This window comes from Ochlerotatus camptorhynchus, unplaced genomic scaffold, assembly GCF_037179485.1.
Source record: "Ochlerotatus camptorhynchus isolate MF236.1 unplaced genomic scaffold, CSIRO-AGI_Acam_v1.1 ptg000084l, whole genome shotgun sequence".
Taxonomy (NCBI): domain Eukaryota; kingdom Metazoa; phylum Arthropoda; class Insecta; order Diptera; family Culicidae; genus Ochlerotatus; species Ochlerotatus camptorhynchus.
Window position 1 is genome coordinate 1,627,941 of NW_027040574.1, and position 23,769 is coordinate 1,651,709.

Here is a 23,769-nt window from a genome sequence, read left to right on the forward strand (position 1 = left end):
TAGGGTGGCCCAAAAAATGTTTTTTTTTCAAAAATGACTTTTTTCAAAAATATATAACTTTTAAACCACTGCGGCGATTTCAAAGATCAAAATATCAAATTTAAGGTAATTAAAAATACTTTTTAGAAAAAAAATACTGGTATTACAAAATTGGGATTTTGTATTGAAAAACATTGATTGTATGATTTTTGGTGTTTCTGGTTTGTAGACGTAGCAGACTTTTTTACACAAGATATCAAAAGACCAGCGATGTTTTTTTTTTTATTTTGGGAAATTTTTTTGACGTTTTGGGTTTTCGCTCAATACTCCTATGCGACAAGACTACCATGCGTCGTGATCATGTTACAGTCGCTTCGGAGGCCCCTGAGGAAAAGGCCTTTCTCTAGTTTCAGCAGAGACTAGTTATGCGGCATGTTTAAATTTTCTGAATTTTACGGTCATGCTATGTTATAGACCATGCCAATTGACAAGGGTGACAATAACCCAATGTCCCTGGAACAGGTTCCGGAAGCGCTGAAGGATGTGGCCATCCTCTAATTTCAACAAAACCAGGCGTGCGGCATATCAACATATTCAGAATTATATGGACATGTCATCAGAGACCATGCTAATTGACAAGTGACAATGACCACCCAATGTCCCTGGAACAGATTCCAGAAGCCCCGGAGGAAGTGGCCATCCTCTAATTTCATCAAAAACTTCATGCGACATATCAATATTTTCAGAATTTTATGGACATGTCGCCAGAGACCATGCCAATTGACAAGAGTGAGAATGACCACCCAATGTCCCTGGAACAGGTTTCGGGAGCCCTGAAGGATGTGGCCATTCTCTAATTTCAACAAGACTAGTCATGCGACATATCCATATTTTCAGAATTTTATGGACATGTCGTCAGAGACCATGCCAATTCACAAGATAAACTATGACCACCCAATGTCCCTGGAACAGGTTCCGGATGCCCCGGAGGAAGTGGCCACCCTCTAGTTTCAACAAAAACTAGTCATGCGACGTATCAAAATTTTCAGAATTTTATGGACATGTCATCAGAGACCATGCTAATTTACAAGAGTGACAATGACCACCCAATGTCCCTGGAACTGGTTGCGGATGCCCCGGCGGATGTGGCCAACCTCTTATTTCATCAAAAACTAGTCATGCGACATATCAATATATTCAGAATTTTATGGACATGTCATTATAGATCATGCTAATTGACAAGAGAGACTATGACCACCCAATGCCCCTGGAATAGGTTGCGGATGCCCCGGAGGATGTGGCCAATCTATGATTTCAACAAAACCAGGCGTGCGGTATATCAAAATTTTGAGAATTATGTGGACATGTCATCAGAGACCATGCTAATTGACAAGAGTGAGAATGACCACCAAATGTCCTTGGAACAGGTTCCGAAGGCCCCGGAGGATGTGGCCAACCTGTAATTCCAACAAAAACTAGTCATGCGACATATCCATATTTTCAGAATTTTATGGACATGTCGTCAGAGACCATGCGAATTGACAAGAGAGACTATGACCACCCAATGTCTCTGGAACTGGTTGCGGATGCTCCGGAGGATGTGGCCAACCTGTAATTTCAACAAAAACTAGTCATGCGACATATCAATATTTTCAGAATTTTATGGACATGTCGTCATAGACCATGCCAATTGACAAGAGAGACTATGACCACCCAATGTCCCTGGAACAGATTCCGGAAGCCCCGGAGGAAGTGGCCATCCCCTAATTTCATCAAAAACTAGTCATGCGACTAGTGCGAATTATATGAACATGTCATCAGAGACCATGCCAATTGACAAGGGTGACAAAGACTCAATGTCCCTGGAACAGGTTCTGGAAGCCCTAAAGGATGTAGCCATCCTCTAATTTCATCAAAAACTAGTCATGCGACATATCAATATTTTCAGAATTTTATGGACATGTCGTCAGAGACCATGCCAAATGACAAGATAGACTATGACCACCCAATGTCATTGGAACAGGTTCCGAATGCCTCGGAGGATGTGGCCAATCTATGATTTCAACAAAACCAGGCGTGCGGCATATCAAAATTTTCTGAATTCGATGGACATGGCATTAGAGACCACGTCAATTAACTGGATTTATAATGACCACCCAATGTCCCTGGAACAGGTTCCGGACGCCCAGAAGGTTGTGGCCAACATCTAATTTCAACAAAAACTAGTATTTCGGCATATCACAATTTCTAGAAATTCATGGGCTATGCCATGCCACTCTATGCCCCTGAAACAGGTTCCGGAAGCCCCAGGAAAGTATCTATTTAACGCATACATTTCATTTTTAGTTCTAAGTTCTGTCCTGTAGATGTGTGGGCAATTTTTGTTTTAAAGCTCATAAAAAATTCAAACTTTTCTGAAATTTTGAAATTGCTAACAAAAATCGTAGAATGGCTCTAATGTTGGCCTATGGATCTAAGATTGAGCCCATCGCTAACAATCTGCTATTTATCAATTTTATCTAGATGACCGCGTCATTGGGACGGTACTAATGGATATTTTTGGTCGCTATTAAAAATTTAGTCGATTGCTGAATTTATGTAGCGGTCCAAATTAGGGGCATTTAAGCCTATATATTTTTGGGAAAACATTGGAATTTTATTTTCTTTGTCGAAACTTTCCAAATTTTTCGTATGTTGCAATCAGAAATTGGCCACTTCCCCGGGGGCTTCTGGAACCTGTTCTGGGGTCATCGCGATGCCATTGTTATTCTGCTTAGCTGGTATGGTTTCTAAAGAGTAATCTATGAAATTCTGAAAATTTTGATCGCGCCGCTGATTTCTGATGCAATAAGAGACTTGCCACTTTCGTTCTAGGGCCATCGGATGACCTTTGTCACTCTTCGTCAGTTCACATGATCTTCAATGACAATTCTGAAAATTTTGATATATCGCATGACTAGTTTTTGTTAAAACCAGACTTTGACCACTCCCCGGAGCTTCGGGAACCTGTTCTGAGGACAATGAGCGGTCTACTCCACAATTTAAGTAGGCCATATTTCAGTTCTTATCTAAACCTACAACTTTGCAGAATATTGTTTGGTTTTATCTTAATGCAAAGACATCATATCAAGAAGACTGGCAACTTTGCCAGAATCCAAGCGACAGATACAGTAGCGCTGCGCTTGAGCGAAGGTGGAAGCAACGCATAGAGAAATGAGCAAATACACAAACCTTTCTTCTGAGGATGTAATATTTGCTATCAAATTCGTTCGAAGGGATTTACCTGTGGGCGGCAGATGACGCGGTTGCACCTGTCTTATAGCGGTGTACGAGAAAATGGAAGAGTTGCCAATCTTCTTGATATGTTGTCTTTGCTTATTGTCTGAGCTTCGCAATAAGCTTGGGTACCCGGGTACCCCGTCACCCATTTACTAGTGGAAAAATCGTCACGCACATAAGGGTTAAGTGTTCTGTACCGAATTCTAAGACTGTCATGGTATGTCTAGGAAATAGCGGAGAGAATCATCGTAAGATTTGTTGGAAAAATATTAAAAAATCAAATCTTACCAAAGCCCAAGATCACGCTTGATTTTCGTAGACAAAAATCAACAAGCACACAACTGCGGTTGATGTTGCGAGCTGTGATGTTGCAGCTCGGAATATGAAGTTAACAAATTGGTGAAATTGAGTTTCATGATTTTTGCTCTACACCCGAACGCAACCGAAACTTCCATAACGACTGGTAGCAGTCGCTTCGTGTCTGTCATCGGTGAAGATGAAAAAAGGAGATAGCACTATTAAACCATCTCTTTCTAAGAAAACGAGGTGCAACGGAATCATTTTTGCGGCCATTCAACTCTCAGCTTCAATCGAGGCTTCAACTTTACACGTTGTGAATAGTCTCGCAAATAGCAAAGGAGCTTGTAAAATCAATATCACGCGTGATATTGAGAGCGTATGAGAGCGGAAAAATATCAATTTGCTAATGATCATGCCATCACTGGTAAGATTTAAGGGTAGTCCTGACAATAACTTGTGAAGACCGGAATAATCCTAAGCAAATCCTAGAGAAATTTTCGAAGACTGAATATCTTCGAATAAAGGTCCCTACAAATAGTTGAGGTAAATCGGTCATTGAATTTTTCAATAACAAAACTGTTCAAGATTATGGGACTTTAAATTTGCGATAGAGCGATAGTCTAAAGTGCAACAGTGTGAGATCTCTTAATATTTCGGACATGGATAAGTTTAATAGATTCTGCGACATGAAACGTTTTCAAATTTCTAAAATTAACAATCATATTTAAAATGCCATAGATCAGGCATCGAAAAACTTTAGAGATTGCAAATTTAAGACAAAACTTACTTGGGCTACGAAGCTGGTTAGGATTCTCATTGGTATCATTTTGGAAAATTGCCACGATCATAAACTTGACAAATTTTGGAAATACATACTGGGAAATTGCTTATATTTAGAGATCTCAGATTAATTGTTTAGCATCTCAAAAGTTAAGAATGCGAAAATACAAACTATGATTTACAGTGTAGCTCTTCCATTGTGTTCTATTGGACCCTCTCGCCATGCATGGACAATCATCCGTACATTTTTTTTAAATTTGTATGGATCGTGGACATTTGCTAACAACCTTAACTATCCACGTGGTATATGGACAGCCCCTATGTGGATTAGAAAACGGCAGTGAGACTATCACACAGATGCAATAGAACAACCGGACTTTTTTAGGATTGGGATGGCTTTTGTACTAAAAACCCAATATTTTTGAGAAGAGCTTTTGAGTGTGTTGATTTATTTCCTTTTAATTCCGTTATAATTGCTTAACATTTAACAGCGTATTCGTCTACTACTTGTAGACTTCATCAGTGTCAAGTACTCAACACCGCTGGCGCTGATGAACTCTACAAGTAGTAGACGAAATACGCGTATCTGTCAAAAGATAAGAAATTATAACGAAATTAAAAGGAAATAAATCAACACTCTCAAAAGCTCTTCATAAAGCGATTCCGTTAAGAGGTTCGACAAAATTGAAAGATCAATATTTTTGGCTGATTAAGCTTCTATTCAGCTCTGAATGTTTGTTGATAATCTAAGTATAGCGCAGCGGAGTATTCAGCGTCAGTTTGATTACCAAATCAAGATCCACAAATCTGGATACATTTCATTTAATCACACATACTTTATGGTTCAGCTTATCGTTTGAAAATCGTTTTCAAAATAATATAGCAAACCAATTCCCTAACAACTTAGGGAATCGCGAATCATTGTGGCTTAATATTCTTAAATTCAGTCTTCGGTACTAAAAAAAATACATTTGGCACGGTATATCGATTAGGTTTAGTTTAAATTCATAAGAATCAAGTACAAATATTCTCCTCACCTTTATTGGACGAAAATAAATCCATTTGCTCAATCATCCATTAAAACTCTATTGTAAATAACACATCATCCAATCCGCGCATGGATCAGCGCGCTATCATCTCTTATCCATCCAATTCGGAAATCGAAACACCATTGTTTTAATATTAATGTTTACCACCATCAACACGTTACATGTTAATCTTTACTTCCTTAAGACCCAGACCCCCACAGGAATAATAACATAAGAAGTGTAAATGTAGAAGAGCGCAGCTACAACGACAAATGTACCATATTTCACCCCCAAAAGCTATTCCGGACGCATTTCCTTCTCAGATGTGTTTGTGTTTTCTGTTTATTGTTCTGTTATCACATGTCCTTTCATCTGCCTTCGATGACATTGTCCTCTCTTTATCTGTCCCCATTCATTCACATGCGGATATCGAAACAGGTAACGTATATCATCCAACTCTCTACGTAAATTGAATGACTAATACAATCGTTTTCCCCGATAATTCTAAACGTGACTAACAGCCTAACGACCTTCATTCATAAAATTGTCCAATTTCAATTACATTGTAAACAACAACGGATTCTAAGGGAGGAGAGGAAGCAATTTGATAAAAGCATTTAATTTCCTCGGTCAGCCCAAGCGCATTACCTCGCGAGTCCAGAAAAAGCCCCACTCAAGCGAATACTCAATCCGATCGTAATCGCTCGCCTATTCTCGTCATTTAATGGAAGCAACCGTACGTCTAATGGTGATTTGTTTTTCCCGTTCACACCTGCACCTGTATCTTCTACACAGCCAATGAGATCAACCCAAATTTGAGTTCAGTTTACTCATAATGGCAAAAAATGCAGGAGCTCAGCGATGAGTAAATTTGCCTCATGGTTTCCTGTGGAAAACCTCAAAAATCTGCCGGAAAATGAGGAAAATTCACGAAAATCTTACTCAGTCTAGAAGCAGTTCCAATAGGCTAAGAGAATCCGATCTTTATTTTTCTCTTATTCGGGAATTTTTCCTGGAAAAAACATAAGACAAATTTACACATCGCGATTCACTTTTTGCGATTTATGAGTAAACTGAACTCAAATTTGGGTTGATCTCATTAGCCGTGTGTAGTAGGTGAGACGTGAGATGAGTTTGACGGTGGAAAATATAAACAAAAATATTTCCCTCTCACCAACACATGTTCGCACAAAGAGCGAGCACTCGCTCTCTCTTCGATTTTCCTCGTGCTTCACTACACACTCAGTAGTGTACGGAGAATGAAATAGTAGTATCGCGCAAGATCGCTTTTTGTTACAAACAATCCGCACACCAATGAACGCTCCCACACGTCCTTACAGTCGCACTAACTGACAGCTCGAACTTTTATTATGAGTACAGAAAAAAAAACTCACATACCGTAGGATATCGATTATTTGTTGCCACCGATGGACACTTGCCAAAATAGAAACCTTTCACATTTGCTTCCACTGTGCGATATCGTTGATAAATTTGCCAAGATTTTCACCTGTCAAACGTTGCCTCACTTCACTCACTGGGTCGCTTTATAACGCGCCTACTATAATCCAACACAAAGCACAGCTTTCTATTTCTGCCACCACCTAAACAACCCGCGGAGCGGTCGACAAACAACAACACACGCAATATCGAACGATCAACGCCGCAATATTTTTTTCTTTCGCAAACCGCACAGTTTGTTTGTGCGTCAACAGAAAACAATTTTCCTGCAAGCTTAGTACACCACACAATAAGTACCGACTGCTGTGACTGGGACAGAACTGAACTTTGGTTTTTCCTTTTCTTCCTTCGCTAGTTACACTAACTATGATGATTGACAACAAACTACCGCGCGCGCTGCGAATAATGCTTACTGACGACCGAGAAATCGTGCTCCGAATAATGTGCGATCCATCCGTGTGTCGTATTACTTTTCTTGTTTTGGTGGTATGTGAACGGACCGAACAATTGAATACACAGCTGTCAGTATGTCATCCCATCTACTAATACACGGCGGGTCAATTCGAAGGGGGGATGAAGGATGATGCGAATTGGGGTGTACGATCGATCATGTGCTTCGGTGCGGTATCTGTGTGGATCGTTGCGATTGGATGTTTGTTTTGGGGGGTTATAAATGGCTGAATGTTGGAGCGAATCGAACGATGACGTCATCTTCTGCACCGGCAAGAAGAAGCTGTTAGCTCGAATAGTAGCCTGAAGCTGACTAGTAAGCAGCGCGTTTTGAATGCTGTGAAAGGGATCGTTCGAAAATGATGGGCAGTGTTTGGAAAATCTAATTTAACACCATCACAGCCCGTTCAGGAAAGCGTGCTGAAAAATGTTAGATAGGGAAAATGGCTCTAATGTTGACCTATGGATCTAAGATTGGGCCCATAGCTAAAAATTTGTTTTATATCAATTTTATCTAGATGAACGCGTCATTGGGACGGTACTAATGGATATTTTTGGTCGCTATTGAAAATTTAGTCGATTGCTGAATTTTTGTATGGGCCCAAATTAGGGGCACTTATGGTGGTAAGCTCCAACTCGGATTAACTTTTAATACCGTCCCTGTTTGGATGATCTGCAAAATATTTGCTTAAAGCCGCGTTGATTCACTCTGATGTCGACATCAAAGCAGCCGGACATTCTTGATCGGGATTTAATCCGAGGATAATATCAGTTGGAGCTTACCACCATTAGGCCGACATTACATCCATTTCCCCTATACCATCATTTTTCTTGTCCTTTTGGTAGATGTTGCACATCAGAGATGCGCAAAATATATCGAAACGGCCAGGCTTACTGTGCGGCATTTAAGGGGCAAGATGATTCAGAAACATCGGGCCTGTTTAAATCAAAAATATAAACACGATGCTTCAGAGATCGGATTGAATGAAAAGTGGAATTTTCAGTTCAAAAAATGATTGCTCTATAGTTTGGAGTTATTCATTGTTATTACTGTTGTTTGTGATGAGCAGTTACACGCCAACTAACGAATCTATTTGAATGATTCTCTCCGAATTCCATGAAACTGCCAAATTCTGGATCAACAATAGAAAAGGGCCCATCAGCATTTGTAAACAAACCGTTTGAAAGCCCTTTCCGCATAAAGCAAAGGCCGCCCACGCAAACGAACACCATCATCGTGTAGGGGAAACTTTCCCCTATCCGATGATAGTGTTGGTTTGCGTGGGTGGCCTTCGCTTTGTGAGGAAAGGGCTTTAGAACGGTTTGTTTACTAATGCTGATGGGCCCTTTTCTATTGTTGATCCAGAATTGTTCACTAGGGGCAATGAGCCAAGCTTGTGCCGGAGTTCGGCCATTTTTACACACGGCGTATTGGACATTTTTCAATAAATCATAGCACGAAAACGGCTCATCTAATCGAAATGACGTCTGAGACAAAGTTGTAGGAAACTGGAATGCTTTTCGGCAAAATCACACGGAATTTTTATTGCTTTAACTCAACCTAATTAACATACAATTTTCAAACTGAATTTCCCTTGTTCAGGTACTACGATCGAATTCTTCCGGAACTCCAACCCGATGGTAAAACCAAACGTCTTAGTTTTCGATCGTTCTTCTTGACATAAACCATTCCGACGTCGAAAATCTCTAAGAGCTTCTGGCCCGGAATCATCACCTTCAGCAATTCCCCTTCCAGATTGAGCAGTAAAGTGCAGTGATTCTGAATCGTTTCGTCGGATCGACCAGCAACGTTCGGACGACATTGGAGTAGTAGGACTTGTAACGCGCACCCAAAGCACAGATGATAGATCCAAAGTAGTGCAGATAGTTCTTACCGCTGAATGCACTGAACTTCAAGCTGTAATTGTCACCCGCCTGGATAATCGCCGGGTAGTACATGTCCAACTAGTTGGTATCCACACCGGAGACGTACCTTTTGTCCGTCAGTGCCGACAGTTTGGCATGTTTTACTCTCTCATCAGTATCCATAATCTCCATGATGTGATCCTTGAGGTACTACCGTCTGATAGTGATAACCTCGGAGTCCTCCTTGGAGGGCATGATGTACGCGATTGAAACGCTGATGTCCACCGTGTCGAAACTCTTGTCCTTGACGAAGGCTCGCCACGATTCATAGAATTCACCCAGGAAGTTTTCCTCGCAGAAGACGCCCAACGCTTTGCCATCCATGGATCCCTTAATCGCCTCCAGCAGCTTTTAAAATTGGCCTTGTCTTTGTCGTTCTTTTCCCGAACGAACAGCTTCACCGACGGAATGCTCTCCTCACCGTGCTTCTGGATCTTCTTGTTGGTCAGGCAAAATATGGACTTTTCGCACAGAGCACCGTAATTGTATAGGTCAGCTCGTATCCCAGCCAGAGCTGGTAAATATCACGGTCGTCATGTGACGATGAGAAAACAGGTCCTCTCACTATCACGAGACGAAACTACCTATCATTTGATTTCTTGTCATTTTTCAACGATCAAGCACTCATGAGAATTATTCTTATGCGGTTTTGACATCAACATTTCTAACTGATTTAGATAAATTTAAGCAAACAACCGTATGTAATCGATAGAGTTAATATATTTTTAAGATACAAGTACAAGTTACTTTAATAGCATGATGCTTATCGCATATTAGCGTATTGCGTGCTCTCAACTTAGTGTTCTAGATGCACTTCTACAGTGATTCGATTCGATGCCTGCACCATTTTTGCATTAGTATAATTGTGTGGCACGTACAATCATACTCTATATGCCCAGAGAAATTGAAAAATTCCAAGACCTGACCGGGAATCGAACCCAACCACCTCCAGCATGGTCTTGCTTTGTAGCTACGCCTTAACCGGCTGAGCTAAGCGAGGGGGGCGACACATCTAAATCTCAAGTTTAGATGCTCAACAAATCTCACACTAGCGAATCAATCTTTGAAACATCTTCTTTCATTTGTTGCATCTACTTGCATCGCGCTCATCTTTTTGCAGGAAATCTTCAGAATCGCCATCAATCTTCTTTCTATCTACTCCGCGTGCGCGCAGCTAGCCACAGCAAAACGCAATCTTTTATGCATCGTAGATAGAGTCGTCCCCCTCGGAGCTAAGGTAGGCCCCCTAAGACTAAGGCTTTTGCATCCCCACGGCCATTGAAAACATTTCCAGTCATTTTCAACACACAGTTCTACGAAAGAAACTATTATCTAGCATCTAATGTAACAAACACGACAAGAACCGGGTTTATAGTCAAGTTATTAACGAAAGAGAATGTCAACGATGTGAATCGATCAATGTTACTGCATTGTTCGGGTTGTAATTTGTGTTTACGCTGTTCTTGTCATCGTGTACCGTAATCTGTGAACGATCCCCAATGAAAGTTCCTTAATCACACACACCAGCGAATCGTTCCGAACTACCGAAAGAGAGCGAGCTTTTGGATCGACCAACACTAAGCAAGCTCGATCCGAGAGGGAGAGAGATTCACGTGTGCCGACCGCTAGCACCAGCTATATGAGAATCGTCAGTTCGCTGGCTTCGTTTTTTTGGAAGTGAACAACAGAGCTGGGGTGGAAATAATATTGCTCCTTTATCAGGTCAATGTAGTCAGTAAATAACCACGGGGATATGCTATATTTTGTATAACTGCCCCCATATGGTTGCTAATCGGTGAACCGTTACGATTACGTGTACCCGAAACCCACGCAGCCTGCTTGGTTTTGTGGTTAGCATCTACGGCTATGTTAATGCGATATGCGGCTCATATAACTTTTGTCGCATGATTTACAGTCAACTCTCGACTCTTCACGGCTACTGCGATGATCATTTCCTATGGGATTGTTAAAACTTCAACATCGAGTTGAAGAGAGTTCACTGTATGTCAAAAGAAGCTCTCAGACTACAAGCAAGAAAATAAACTTCATCACCAGTAATTTTTGACATTCTCCAGACACAGGCACCCAACGTAAACATAAAACATATTTTATCACACAAGGTAATAAAATAAATTTTCACGGTTATGGCTTATGGTGTCAATCAACACGTGTACATTAGCTCCAGACCCACAGCCGCTCACCCACATTCAAACAAACGAACAACGTCTCTCTGCTCACTTCTTTTCCACACATAAACATTCGTCTAGACTCTAGAGTGTGGTGGTACCAAAACAACAGCTGTTTTCACCATGTGCGAACCATTTTCTTCTTTCAATCGTTCAAACCATCTTCTTCCATTAAATACACTATTACAATCGGTTGGGTGCTGTGCGCTTTTCTGTTGTTATGCTTTAGCGACGCATCCGTCGCCGTCGTGCGTGGCCCTGGCATCGCCTTTGTTGTCGAAACTGCGTATCGAAGCGACCCCGTTTGTCCATCTGTTTCAAGCAATCCCCTCGGCCACCTACGTCCCGGGCAGAGACCGATCGGAACACACCCACCTTTTGTGGATTCGGCTTACTTAGATCTGTCGGTGATTTTGTACACGGAATTTTGACCGTTCGACTTTCGGAGCTTTCTTCGGCGCCCTTCGATCGTGTGTTTGTTTGTAAACAAAGCCTTATGAAAACAATATACAGGTTTCGGTTTATGATTCTAGTTTCCCCCTTTATAATGCTTCTGGAGCTTGCCTCCTCTGGCAAGAATTGAACGCTCTATTTTGTTTATTCCCACTTTATGTTTGTTTATCTCGACCTTTTGGAGCAGAGACACATGCTATGGGAGAGGCGTAAGTAATTTTCTGGCTTCTCAACACGAAAAAATATGACGTTGCCTCCCTTGGAATAGGATTTAGTACGGTCGATGATGGTATAGCTCTTGTCATTATTTCAACCTGCCGATCATGCACTATTTTTTTTTTGTGTTTCCATAATCCCATATCAAGCTGTACATTGCATTAGGTCCTGAGTAAAATTGATCGATTCTCTTCGTCGACTTTGTGTTTGGTTAATAACTTGAGCAAATAACCGTTTCTTGTTGTGTTTATCGCATTAGATGCTAGATAAAAGATTTTTTATCGATCTGTGAGCTGAAAATACATGGAAGTGTCTTTATATGGCCGTGGTGATGCAAAGAGAAAATCGACGAAGAGAATCTGTCAATGTTACTTGCATTAAGTCCGCAATGTTCAGCTTGATATATTTTGATGCTTTAAGACCAAGCGCAAAGACAGCGTAAGCAGAAGGGCAGCGGCAACGGAAAAGCCCGATCTGAGGAAGCCTACTTGCCGGATTGAAAACTAGTTAGAATCAAATCGGATTCGGGTAGACATCTTGATGTCATCTGTGACAACTGTCAAACTTGACGTTTTCGTTCCGCTTCCACCCACATTGCGGAGTGATTTGAGATTTGGGCGTAATTGTATTTGTAAAGAAACATATCAATCGCCGATTTATCGCGAATAAAAGCTCAATTTTGAAAACTAATAACACTATGAGGTAGAGGTATGATTTCTCCATCATTTGGTATAGTTTGTTTATAAGATCGAGCTTTTATTCACGAGAAATCGGCGTTTGACCTGTTTGTTTACAAATACAATTACGCCCAAATCTCAAATCACTCCGGAAATTTCACTTAAATTTGATACTTCAAAAATAAATTATAACGTTCGTTGTTGATCTTCCGATTTTCAAGAAGGTGTTTGTCATTCCTAGTCTGTCAAAAATAAGTATGATACAATAGCAAGTTTATTTGAAAAAATTTCAACTGTCAAATTTATGTTAAAATTCACCAAATGGAACACAACCTTAGTCTATGATCTTGATACAGCTAAGATCTCGACAAAATCGAAAAGAAGTTTTCCTGACTAACATTGAAAAGAAGGTTTCCTTACTACCGCACACATAGTGCGGAAATTTCGAACTAAATTATCAAGAAGGCCTAAATTTTTGCGAAATTAGTATAAATGGACAATATTGTATACAAGCTTGTTAAGAAGTTCGTAGTTTATGCTAAGTTAAATTCACGTTTGTGTCCCGTGTAGTCACTTTGAATAAAGTTAGGATCTCTAAACATTTCATAAGTATGAAGAACTTCATAGTTTCACACTTAAGAATTTATTTTTTCTATCATTCTATCATTCGAACATTGCCAAAGGCAACGAAGCTTCTGCCAGACCAAGATTGCGAGGTGTATTGGTCTTATTAAAATATCACCCTATAGTGAGTTATGTTTGAACTGAAGTGTTCACCAACATCGAGAGTTAAGGGCCACCCACATTAGATCCGTTTGCGTTGCGTTGCGTTGACGTAAAATTGACAGTTATACAATAGATTTAGCTGTCACTTTGCTGCAACGTGTCCGATCCGGATTGAATGTGCGTGGGCCTTTACGCAATACAAGACTTGCGGTTAGTTTTGAACCCAATCCGCAGTGGTCCAGGTATGCAATCTGGAGGAATAAAATTAATAACTCTAAAACAACAAATGTTAGTGATTTTGTGTAATGGGCAATGTTTCTCGGAATAAAAAACGCGATATTTCGATACAAAACTGCTACATTTTGAACTTTTTAATAATTCATGTTGGAGAGTTGGTGTCTTCCACAAAATTGTTTGTTAGCTAATAATAAGGTCAAAACCGCAGCAGCGTTGGCTTTCAAGATATTGAATTTTTAAGTTTTAAAATTAAAACAAATTTGGATCTTTTAACTTAGAAATGTTCTTTATGATGAAAAGTAGTACATTTTATAATGTTTAAAAACGTAATTCAACAAAATTTAAAATTTTGACGAAGATTTAAAGATATTAAACCAAAACCATTAAATCGCATTCCAGAATTTTCAGGACTAATAGCATTTTATACTAGATGTATGTAGAAGAAATTGTAGGTTGAAACTTCTTGGAACTTTTCATCCGTGAACAATGTTGTGAAATACAAGTTATTTTTAGAACTAATGTAATTTCCACCTTACTCGATCTCACTACCTAACTCGATGCAGATACAGACTACTTCGACCACGCTACCAATACAAACTGCAAACAATTTACCTCCAAAACTCGATGTTCTCCCTAACTCTATGATGCCTTCAATATCGAGTTAGAGAGAGTTGACTGTATAACCTTTGTTTACACAAGCTTTTTCGCTTAAGAAATAACTATTAAGAATAAACAGCTTTCAATAGATCAGAAATTCGAGTTGTAGCTTTTGCGAAGGTTGTCCATAATTCCGGTCTTATTATAAAATAATTTAGACATTGCTTTGGAGTCAGAACGGTTTCCAAAAAAATGTTCTGATGCCAATCTTTTTGACGTAGGACTACGTCTGTGATTTTTATATGGGGGTACACTTTGTGAAAACCAAAAATGGAAAATGTAACAATATTATGAAAGATTTTGAACGTTAATAACTCAGCTGCCCCTAGACCAATTTCAATAGTTTTATCACCAATCGATCAGATATATTTCTACGCATCTGAATTTAAAACTTTATCATTTTGCAAAATGGCACTTTTGAAAATTGCACGAATGTGCAACTTTTGCTATGATAATTAAAATTATCACCGATTGCCTGCCAAAAGCGATTCACCTACCACAGATTTCAAAGTTGAATTCCATCCAAACGGTGTTTATTCAATCACCACGTGGTGAGTGGTGGTGTTCTCCAGTACACAACGAAAGGCTCCCCGCAAGCAGCTAGCTACCAAGTCTGGCCTCAACCACTGATCGGATTCAGTTCCAATCACCGTGTGTGGTGGTGTCCCTTCGTCGGCATCAGCTGCAGCAGCAGCAGTTCTTTCGGCGCGTGGCGTTGAACATTGTTCTACAGTACACAACGAAAGGCTGCCTGCAAGCAGCAACCCTTAGCCCACATGAGCTTCCATAGAAGGAGGAAGAAGCCACACCGCTATTGATCAGAATCAGTAGCTCTTCGTGAGTCGCTGCAACAGTTGGTCATTTGTATAATTTTCAATTGAAATCTTCAATCTATCGTACAATAACCACACAATGTTTCCGTTAGTTATTAACGACAGTGCAGTCAATAAACCTAGACATTCCTTTCACAGACATCAAAAAAGAGTACCGGTGTTTAATACCTCTACTTCTGCATTTATATTCGAAGCCTTTACTTTTGAGCACTCTCAACACAAAGAACCTTTGCCAAGTCTCACCCCAATCTTTGTGTTGGGGCTTTAATGAACGATTGGCAATTTGTATGGCAAATTTGTGCTAAAACAATTGTACATCGTGTTTATTTGCGAAATTCAAATTTCACACCTTTCGAAATCCGTTCGTGATATTTCAATGATTGGGCACTTTGTATGGTAAATTTGTGAATTTTCATGAACTTTAACGGCAAATAACTCACCAATACTGCCATAAGCCACCAATCTTCTCACCCCTCCAGGCTTAAAATGGAAGACTCCGAATGTGCATCTAAAGGCACAATGACAAGGCTATTACAACAGGGGCGGATTTCGCGATTTTCGCGGATTTGAAGTTTCAGTCGCGAAAATTGCGGAAACATTAAATGATGACGCGAAAATCGCGGTTCAAACCAAACACACGAGAAATGATCTCAATTCCATAAGTCACACCGGATTTACACGGAAATTCCCCGGGGGTCTGTCCAATGTGAGATATTTTCATGTTTTTTTTGACGTAGGACTACGTCTGTGGTTTCTATATGGGGGTACACTTTGTGAAAACCAAAAATGGAACATTTAACGAAATTATGAAAGATTTTGAACGTTAATAACTCAGCTGCCCCTGGACCAATTACAATAATGTTATCGCCAATCGATCAAACATATTTCTACGCATCGGTAACAATGCTTTCAACTGTTAAATTTTAAATATAAAGAAACTATTTAAACAGTGGCAAATGTTATGCATTGTTCAAAAGCGTCAGAATAACCAACAAATCTACCTATTACTTAAGTACATGATCCCCAACACAGTCATCAGATAATAAATTCTAGACGAAACATGACAGAGAGACATGTCAGAGAATCGTTTCTAGACACAAAATGCTCTCCAGAGTTGTAATCTTGTAACCAAACTTGGAAGCAGGGGTGAAAGTGATTTTGATCGATTCTTTTCATCGACTTTCTGTTTAGTTAATAGCTCGACGGCAAACACATTCATTGATACGTTTGTTGTTCTGGATGATAGAAAAGCATAGCAGAAATAGTGCAAAATAGGTTATGAAGAGAATTGACTTTCACCCTTCTGCTTCTGGTTCTTGGGTTACACTTGCTGGTTGCAATTCTGCTGCTCGACATTGTCGAAGGACCACAAAAAAAATATGAAATTACACTATTTTCTAGGGATGCTTAAAAGTCCAATGATTTCCAGTGGAGAAAAAAAATAAAAAACTAACTTATCTGAACTGGCACAGAGAAGAATCAGGGTCAAAAATTCGCCAAAAAAGTGTTAAGCGTCTTTCTGCTAAAGGCTAAGATTTACCAACTTGTTGAGAGAAGGAGTTGAACGAGAAAATCTAAACAGAGGAGGAGCTTTAGCTGGGTGTGCACTGATATTTTACTAGCTGTTTCTATACAACGCATAATTTAGTGTAGAAAGGCACAGCAGATGAAGTGTATGATAAAATAGCCAAAATGGGTGGGGCATGATTTTCTAGCTTTCGAAAAATAATTATTCAGCCCTTAATTGTTACTTTCGTCCGTACAGTAGCAGACCGAAGCTCCTCCCATTTGGTCGTGTCGTTAGCATCTAGTGCTTCGTTTGATGTCCAGTGCCGTATTATTTATTGAATCGCATCACAGGCCTTCCCTGCAGTATCTTTGCATCTCTCAGGTGAATCACATTTCATCGCCATTATTTATTATCTTCAAAATTTTGAAGACGACAACTATGACTCGCCGTTCGACAGGGAGCCGTGCTCCTTTCAATTCTAGTTCCTGTAATTCCAGGCATCAAATTGCCACTCTGGTTCCTGAAATTGCAAGCAGCAAATTTATGTTCTAATAAAGGATTTGGTGTACGACCAGAAGCAGAAGACTAGCCGAACTCGCCAGAGAAAGCGGAGAAACAGCAAACTATTCATGGACCGGAAAATTCGGGTACTTGATAACAAACTGTTTGTTACCTTCAACTTGCCGCTCGTTTCTGCTCACCTGCCACATCTGAACCGGTTGAATCGCTGATTAAATTTACAACAAACGGTCCTTTTTAGGGCCACAAATTAATCTTCAAAAGAGTGGTTGGCCACCAAGATTTTCCAAAAGAGTTAAATTTCTGAACATGTCCCAACTAAAATTCATATCAAAAGGTTCTTTTCAGGGCAATCATAGTCACACTAAAGAGTATAAACAGAGAGAACTCCGCTCAAATTTCTATTCCTACAAAAAAAACAAGCTCCTGCTGCAGTTAACAAATAAAGTTTATTATATAAGACCACGTAGTCCTACGTCACCATTGCGTACAACCCCATAGGGCTGTCCCTTGTAGTTTTTATTTCCAATATGAACATAGCATTTTTCGTTGTCAAACCATAAACTAACCTGGCTAAAGGGGGGAGCTCCAGGTTGGCGGTATTATTCAGGAGATCGTTCGCTTCCATGAGGAGGGACACTCCGTCACTTGTCCCTGTAGTCTTTTCTGCAAAGCCAATCGCTTTCTTGCAAACAGATGCGACAATGTACTTTTCAAAAGGCAGCCTTCCACTCTCCACGCAGGCTGCCAACCTGGGGGTGGATGGGAGGAGACCTGATGTGACCCTAATTGCCTGATAATACACTTGAGCCAGTTTGGAAATCTACCTATCAGCAGCCAGGCAAGTCAGTTCTAAACCGCAGGTCAGTCTGGAATTAATACCAGCGTTAATACCGTCGAGGAAATTCTCCCAGCTCAAGCTTCTGGCGGTGCGGATGGTCTGTCTACACTCGTTCCGTTTAGTTCTGTATGCAGTTTGCGCCGCTTCCTTCAAGGGGTGGTCCGCGGGCAGTCGTTTAGCTGCCCTTAAAGCCTTCCTTCTGGCCTTAACAACAGCTTTTGTCTCAGGAGACCACCACTTGGTAGACAGAGCTGGATATTGTCCGGTGTAGAGTTGGTAAAATTAACTCTAATAGTCTCCTGGAAATGTGACCAGTCAGCCAACTCATACCTCCAACGCGGTCTACGTGAGATGTCTTGTGGCTGGTCGTCAAGTCAAATTACCACCGGGTGATGATCACTACCAATGGGATCTTCCTCGGTGCTCCAGAGGAGTCTGTTGATTATGTTGGCGCTAGCAAGGGACACATCTATAGGTGTTGCTCTCTGACCACTGGTATATGTGGTGCCTCCATCATTGAGAACGACAAGATCAAGTTTTCTGGCCACTTCCATCAGAGTGGAGCCTCTGGTATTTGCAATTGCACTGCCATAAGCGGGATGGTGGCCGTTCATGTCCCCTAGTACCAGGATGGGACCCTCGACGCTCTGGACTATATTTGATAGTTGGATTCTAAGATCTGGTATTTTTCCACACGGAAGATACACCAAGACAACGGATCACCACGATTGGAAGATCTGTGTCTAACTGATTTGATGTGAAAGGTATCGAGGCTAGCACTCCAATTGCCGCAGAGTGATAAATGTTTTCGTTCCTCCTAAGGATCCATTGATATTGACTCCCAAGAGCTCGGTTCATCTTACCGGCACTAGCCCGGTGGATCTCCTGGATTGCCAGGATGGTGGGCTTGCTGTCTCGCACTAGAATTTCTAGGTTCGAAAGGTTATTATAGAAGCCATTCATGTTCCATTGGATTGCCAAGGTAGACCCTCTGGGGCTTCCGAAAGTTGGGTGTCGCGTGATAGGTGATAATTAATCCGAGGAGTAATCATCTCTTGGCGAAATATTGGCCGGAGGCGATTGGCTCTGGGCAGTCGACGCATACCGGAGGTAGGCATCAAAGAGGAACTTGCATGCAATGGGCTAGCCTTCTTGCTTCGTGATCTGGCTGATATTGATGTCGGTGCTTTCAGCTTGGAAGCGAACCCCAGTAGAGCTCCACCGGTAGAAGCAGTTTGTGGTGACCCCGCTGTCGGCAGAGATACCGGAGCCGCTGGGTAATGGGACGGGGCGAGTGAAGGACCTGCTGATGCTACGGAGAAGTCACCCAGACTAGCCCTCCACTGGTCGTATCTTCGTGAGTCCGAGCGGCCGAGGCCTTATCCGGTGCCAGTGTCCTGTGATCCGACGGGGGGTAGTATGAAATTATCATGCGACCCCTTCTGCTGCGGTACCTTGCCTCCCACGATGTCCAGGTGGGGGAAAGCGAAGTTATCGCTCGACCCAATATTATTTCGTTCGCTGATCTTGCATCCCTCGGAGTCCTTCCGGGAGAGAGTGAGGTTATCACGCGACCCGAGTGTAGAAATGGTGAACCCCGGCAAATCTCCACCTGCAGAAGCAGTCAGAGTTGACCCAGCTGCCAGCAGAGATGACCGAGCCGACTGATTAGACCGGTGGTTATGTTCACCTAATTCGTTCTGGAGTGGGGGTAGGGAAAGTTTACCGTTGATGCACAGCTCGCCATCCTTAAGTCTCACGTGGTCCTGGTACTTAACTGAAATCTTGAAGCCCTCGTCGTCCACAGGGGAATGGGAGCATACTCCCTTGTCCGTCCCTCTTCCAGCCGCAGCGGAGAGTAGAGGGTTGTCCACCAGTCCCGATGAGGCAAAGACGTCCGCACCGGTGGGGCCTCGACTGCTCCACTGGGAAGGTGGGTCGAGTCGTGTTCAAAGTGTAGTCAACGGAGGTTGCCAACAAGCACCGGGGGGTTAACCAGTTCCGGTTGGCCGAAAAATTCCACACTGGTGGGGCCCTGGCTGCCCGAGGCCTTATCCGAGTTGCTAGGTTGTTCTTGTAGGTATGTCTGTCCTAGGTCATGTTTATTGGTGTCCTGGTTTGGGTGGTTCGTGTTCTCTCTGCTACTCTTATGGTTTGGTGATGTAGCCATGAGTGCGTTGAGATTGGTTTGCGGTGTTGCAGAGTACAGGACTATCGGAACATGGACACGTCCTGATCGTTTTGCATATTCTCGTCCGATGAAAAGTCAAGTTCCGAAATGACGGATTGGAAGTCAAGGAGGGGCTTGCTCTTGAACTTTTACCTCGTCGGAATCGGAAATATACATAATTTTATCCATCTCGTCTTTATCGTTCTTATGTAGATTTTCAGCTTGGGTTTGGTGTGTCAGCTCGTCGGCTTTCGTTCTTTTGGGTACCAAACTCCTGTCACCTGTTTCCTGATCAATCCGATTTGTATCGCTCGTGCTACAAACGTATCAAGCTTCCTACAGCGAGATTCTGACTAGAGAGGGTCTAGTATAAGAGAGGAGCGGACCAGAGCCAATCGAGCAGCGCCTCTCTTGATTGCATTGGCAGTGTTGCTAGAAATCACCTAGGCATAGGTTGCCAAGGCAGTTTATTTTGAATCCGCTCCTCTCTTATACTGGACCCTCTCTAATTCTGACTGCTTCTAAAATCGACAGCAATTGGCGTCCTCTCACTAAGATGATTCTGTCATCCACAAACAAGAACAAAATTACTCACTGAAAATAAAAATCCCAAATTTTAATCACATTTAATACCTTCAAAATAAATAATTCCATAAATTTCATTCACCCCACAGGCTACATCATTGACCTGCTCCACAACACCGTCTCCCAGGACATCCACGGCATCAATCCACTCCTCTCAAAGCCTTCACCCATTCCAAAGCCGGCGATCATCGCCACGAACCGCACCGACCTACACCACCTCAACCATTCGCCAGCACCCGCCGTCACCGTTCAGGATTATCTCTTCATAGTCAGCCGGGTTAACACTTCCACGGCCGGAGTCTACTATCTGAACGTTTCGTCCAAGGACACTGCCCCATCGGAGAATGATAATGACTCCGAAAAGGAGGAGGCCACCACCGCCAATTGGTACAGTGTGATCGTCAAGGCGGACTACAACATGCGTCATGGGATTGAATTTTTAGGTAATCACTTCCGATTGATTAAAACCAGCTTGATTAGGGAGTTTCTACTGGCGAGATCCAGCTACCACCATCCGCGGCAGCGGCATTAGGAAGCAAATATTTACGCAGATTTTGTTCAATAATAAAGCGCGGCGTCGTCGTCGTCGTCGTCGCCGTCGTCGAACCCCTTCTGGTGTTATCAGTTTAATTATTAATCCACCGAATGTAAACAAACCTCACAGATGGAAAACAACCTTGCCGATCCCGGGGACGGGTGACCGGCGGCAGGCACAGGCAGGCGTGGTCGATTCCAGCTCTATGTACTCACACACACACACACATATACGAGTGCTGAAATTATCAATATGAACCGGGCGCCGCCGTCAAGGTTTGTCCTGCCCCTGCCCTCCTCGTTCGATAGGGGAGCAAGCAGGCTGGGAAGGGCATTGGTTTTCTCCGTTTTCTCATCATCATCGCTTGATCAGCTTGACGTCAACGGCTGTGAAAAATAACAATCGTACAGTGTGGAAATTGAATTCGTTCAGGTGCTTGCTAGACTGTTCCTAATTAAGCATGGCAATACCCGATTAAAAATGCATTGGTACGTTTGGTGTTTTCCGAATTAACACTGTTTTTTAATGCATGACCATTAGACTGATGCAAAATTTTAAATTGTTGCTCCCCAGTGCATGAACGGTTCCAAGTCGGGTCCTAATTAGCCTTCCAAAATTTGAACTTATTTGGTGACTGTGCACAAACCGTTTAAGCACTTCAAGTGTTCCATCGATCTAAGGACCATTTAAAATTAGCTCATAGCTTCAATTCCATCCTCTTAATTAATCACACCCTTTTGCTCGGGTACATTCACCGGCGTCCGGGAATATGTCATGAATTCTCACAAGCCTAGCAAAACCCTTTCCGTCAAGGTCAGGAGCACTTCAGAGAGAGAGAGAGGGAGAGACAGACACAGAGTCGCGACAACGCGTCAAACAAACCACTCAACTCTCGTCGCCGGCCACAACAGCTGAGCAAATCAACCAACCTATCGACGTCACAAACGAAAAACTATTTTCGGGAATTGCACTAACCTTTTTTTCGCGGTTCTACTCCGCTGGTTGATTTGAAACAACCCCTGCGCTCTATAGGGGCACCTAGGTAGTACAAAATAAACGGCCACTTTCACTGTTGAAATCGCCACTGCGCAACTCTCGTCGGTCGGTGGATGGTTTAGCGTGATAATATATCCACAAGCGGGCTAATCGAACCGAACAGCGCGGAGTTGCAACTAAGTAAATAGTATTTCACCAATTCGTGAGCGAATTACGCGATCCGCTACGCAGTGCAATCGTCTGCTTCTTCTTCTTCTACTATCGACACTATGACGGGCAACGACAACGACACGGACAACGAACGAGCATAAATATGATGCATCAATGACGAACGGAAAACTTGAACTGACTGACGGCAGGCGGGCGGCTTGCTGACTGACTGACTAACTGACGGACTGAAATCGGAATCAAACGAAACGTAATATAGTAGGTATAGTAGCCTACTCAATTCAACACAACAACAACAACAGCTACACGGCGAATGAGAACGACCCAAGTTTGAGTTTAGTTCACTCATAATCGCCAAAAGTGCAGGGACTCAGCGATGCCTAAATTTGCCTCATGTTTTCCCAGGTTTTTCCAGGGAAAAATTCCCGAATTTGAGAAAAGGAAAGATTGAATTCACTCAGTCTATTGGTACTACTTCGAGACTGAATAAAATTTTCGTCAATTTCCTCATTTTCCGGCAGATTTTTTAGGTTTTCCACAGGAAACCATGAGACAAATTTTATTCATCGCTGAGTTCCTGCACTTTTGGCGATTATGAGTGAACTAAACTCAAATTTGGGTCGTTCTCATTCGCCGTGTAGTGTGAGCGCGGGTGCACTGCGGGATGCTAGATGAGACGATGAGAGTATCCTATAGAGCAGGCGAGCGATAATTACTCTCCCCCAATCGAACCATTATGCTCTCGGTTATGATTTTTTTTTTGGCTTGTGGTTTGTTTTGAGGTGGTGCCTTATCTGTATGGCCTTCGAAGAGGCACTGGCTTATAATTTAAAAAAACATAAGATTTGAAAGAGCGCGGGGATGCGTTTTATTAGAACCTGCTAGTGTAGCTAATTACACTTATTTGGGACGCGGAAGATTCGAAGATTTCGAAGGAAACCACTTTGAATGCACTTTAAACGTTCCGGGAAAATTGCAGGTTGCAGTAGTAGAATAGGCGAAACGATATAAAGGAGTTAAATAAATGTTTCAAAATTATTCGGGAATGTGTGTGTGTGTGTAACGAAATAAAGAACGGTGTGTTTCTCAGCAACCACTGCACCAAATGGGACGCAACAAGTGCCAAATTAAAGGCACCATCAGAGGCGTCGTGTGCCTTATTTGTTTACCTGTGCACCAAACTTTGTTCGTTATAGTTCACCACCACATATTAGTTTTTGTTAGTACGTCTGTGATTTCTATATAGGGGTACACTTTGTG

General features: G+C 42.0%; 2 protein-coding genes across 5 annotated transcripts in view; one reads left to right on the plus strand and one right to left on the minus strand.

The window, feature by feature from the left end:
- Positions 1–23,769, minus strand: part of PAPLA1 (Phosphatidic Acid Phospholipase A1) — a 198,642-nt gene that overhangs the window by 155,674 nt on the left and 19,199 nt on the right. The gene's annotated exons all lie outside the window — the stretch shown is intronic.
- LOC135698295 (uncharacterized) overlaps positions 1–23,769 on the plus strand; it is a 139,928-nt gene that overhangs the window by 98,370 nt on the left and 17,789 nt on the right. For all 3 annotated transcript variants that reach the window (XM_065218205.1, XM_065218207.1, XM_065218206.1), the window contains exon 6: positions 20,900–21,253. In XM_065218205.1, coding sequence (XP_065074277.1) covers positions 20,900–21,253 — 354 coding nt within the window. The remainder of the gene's footprint in view (positions 1–20,899; positions 21,254–23,769) is intronic.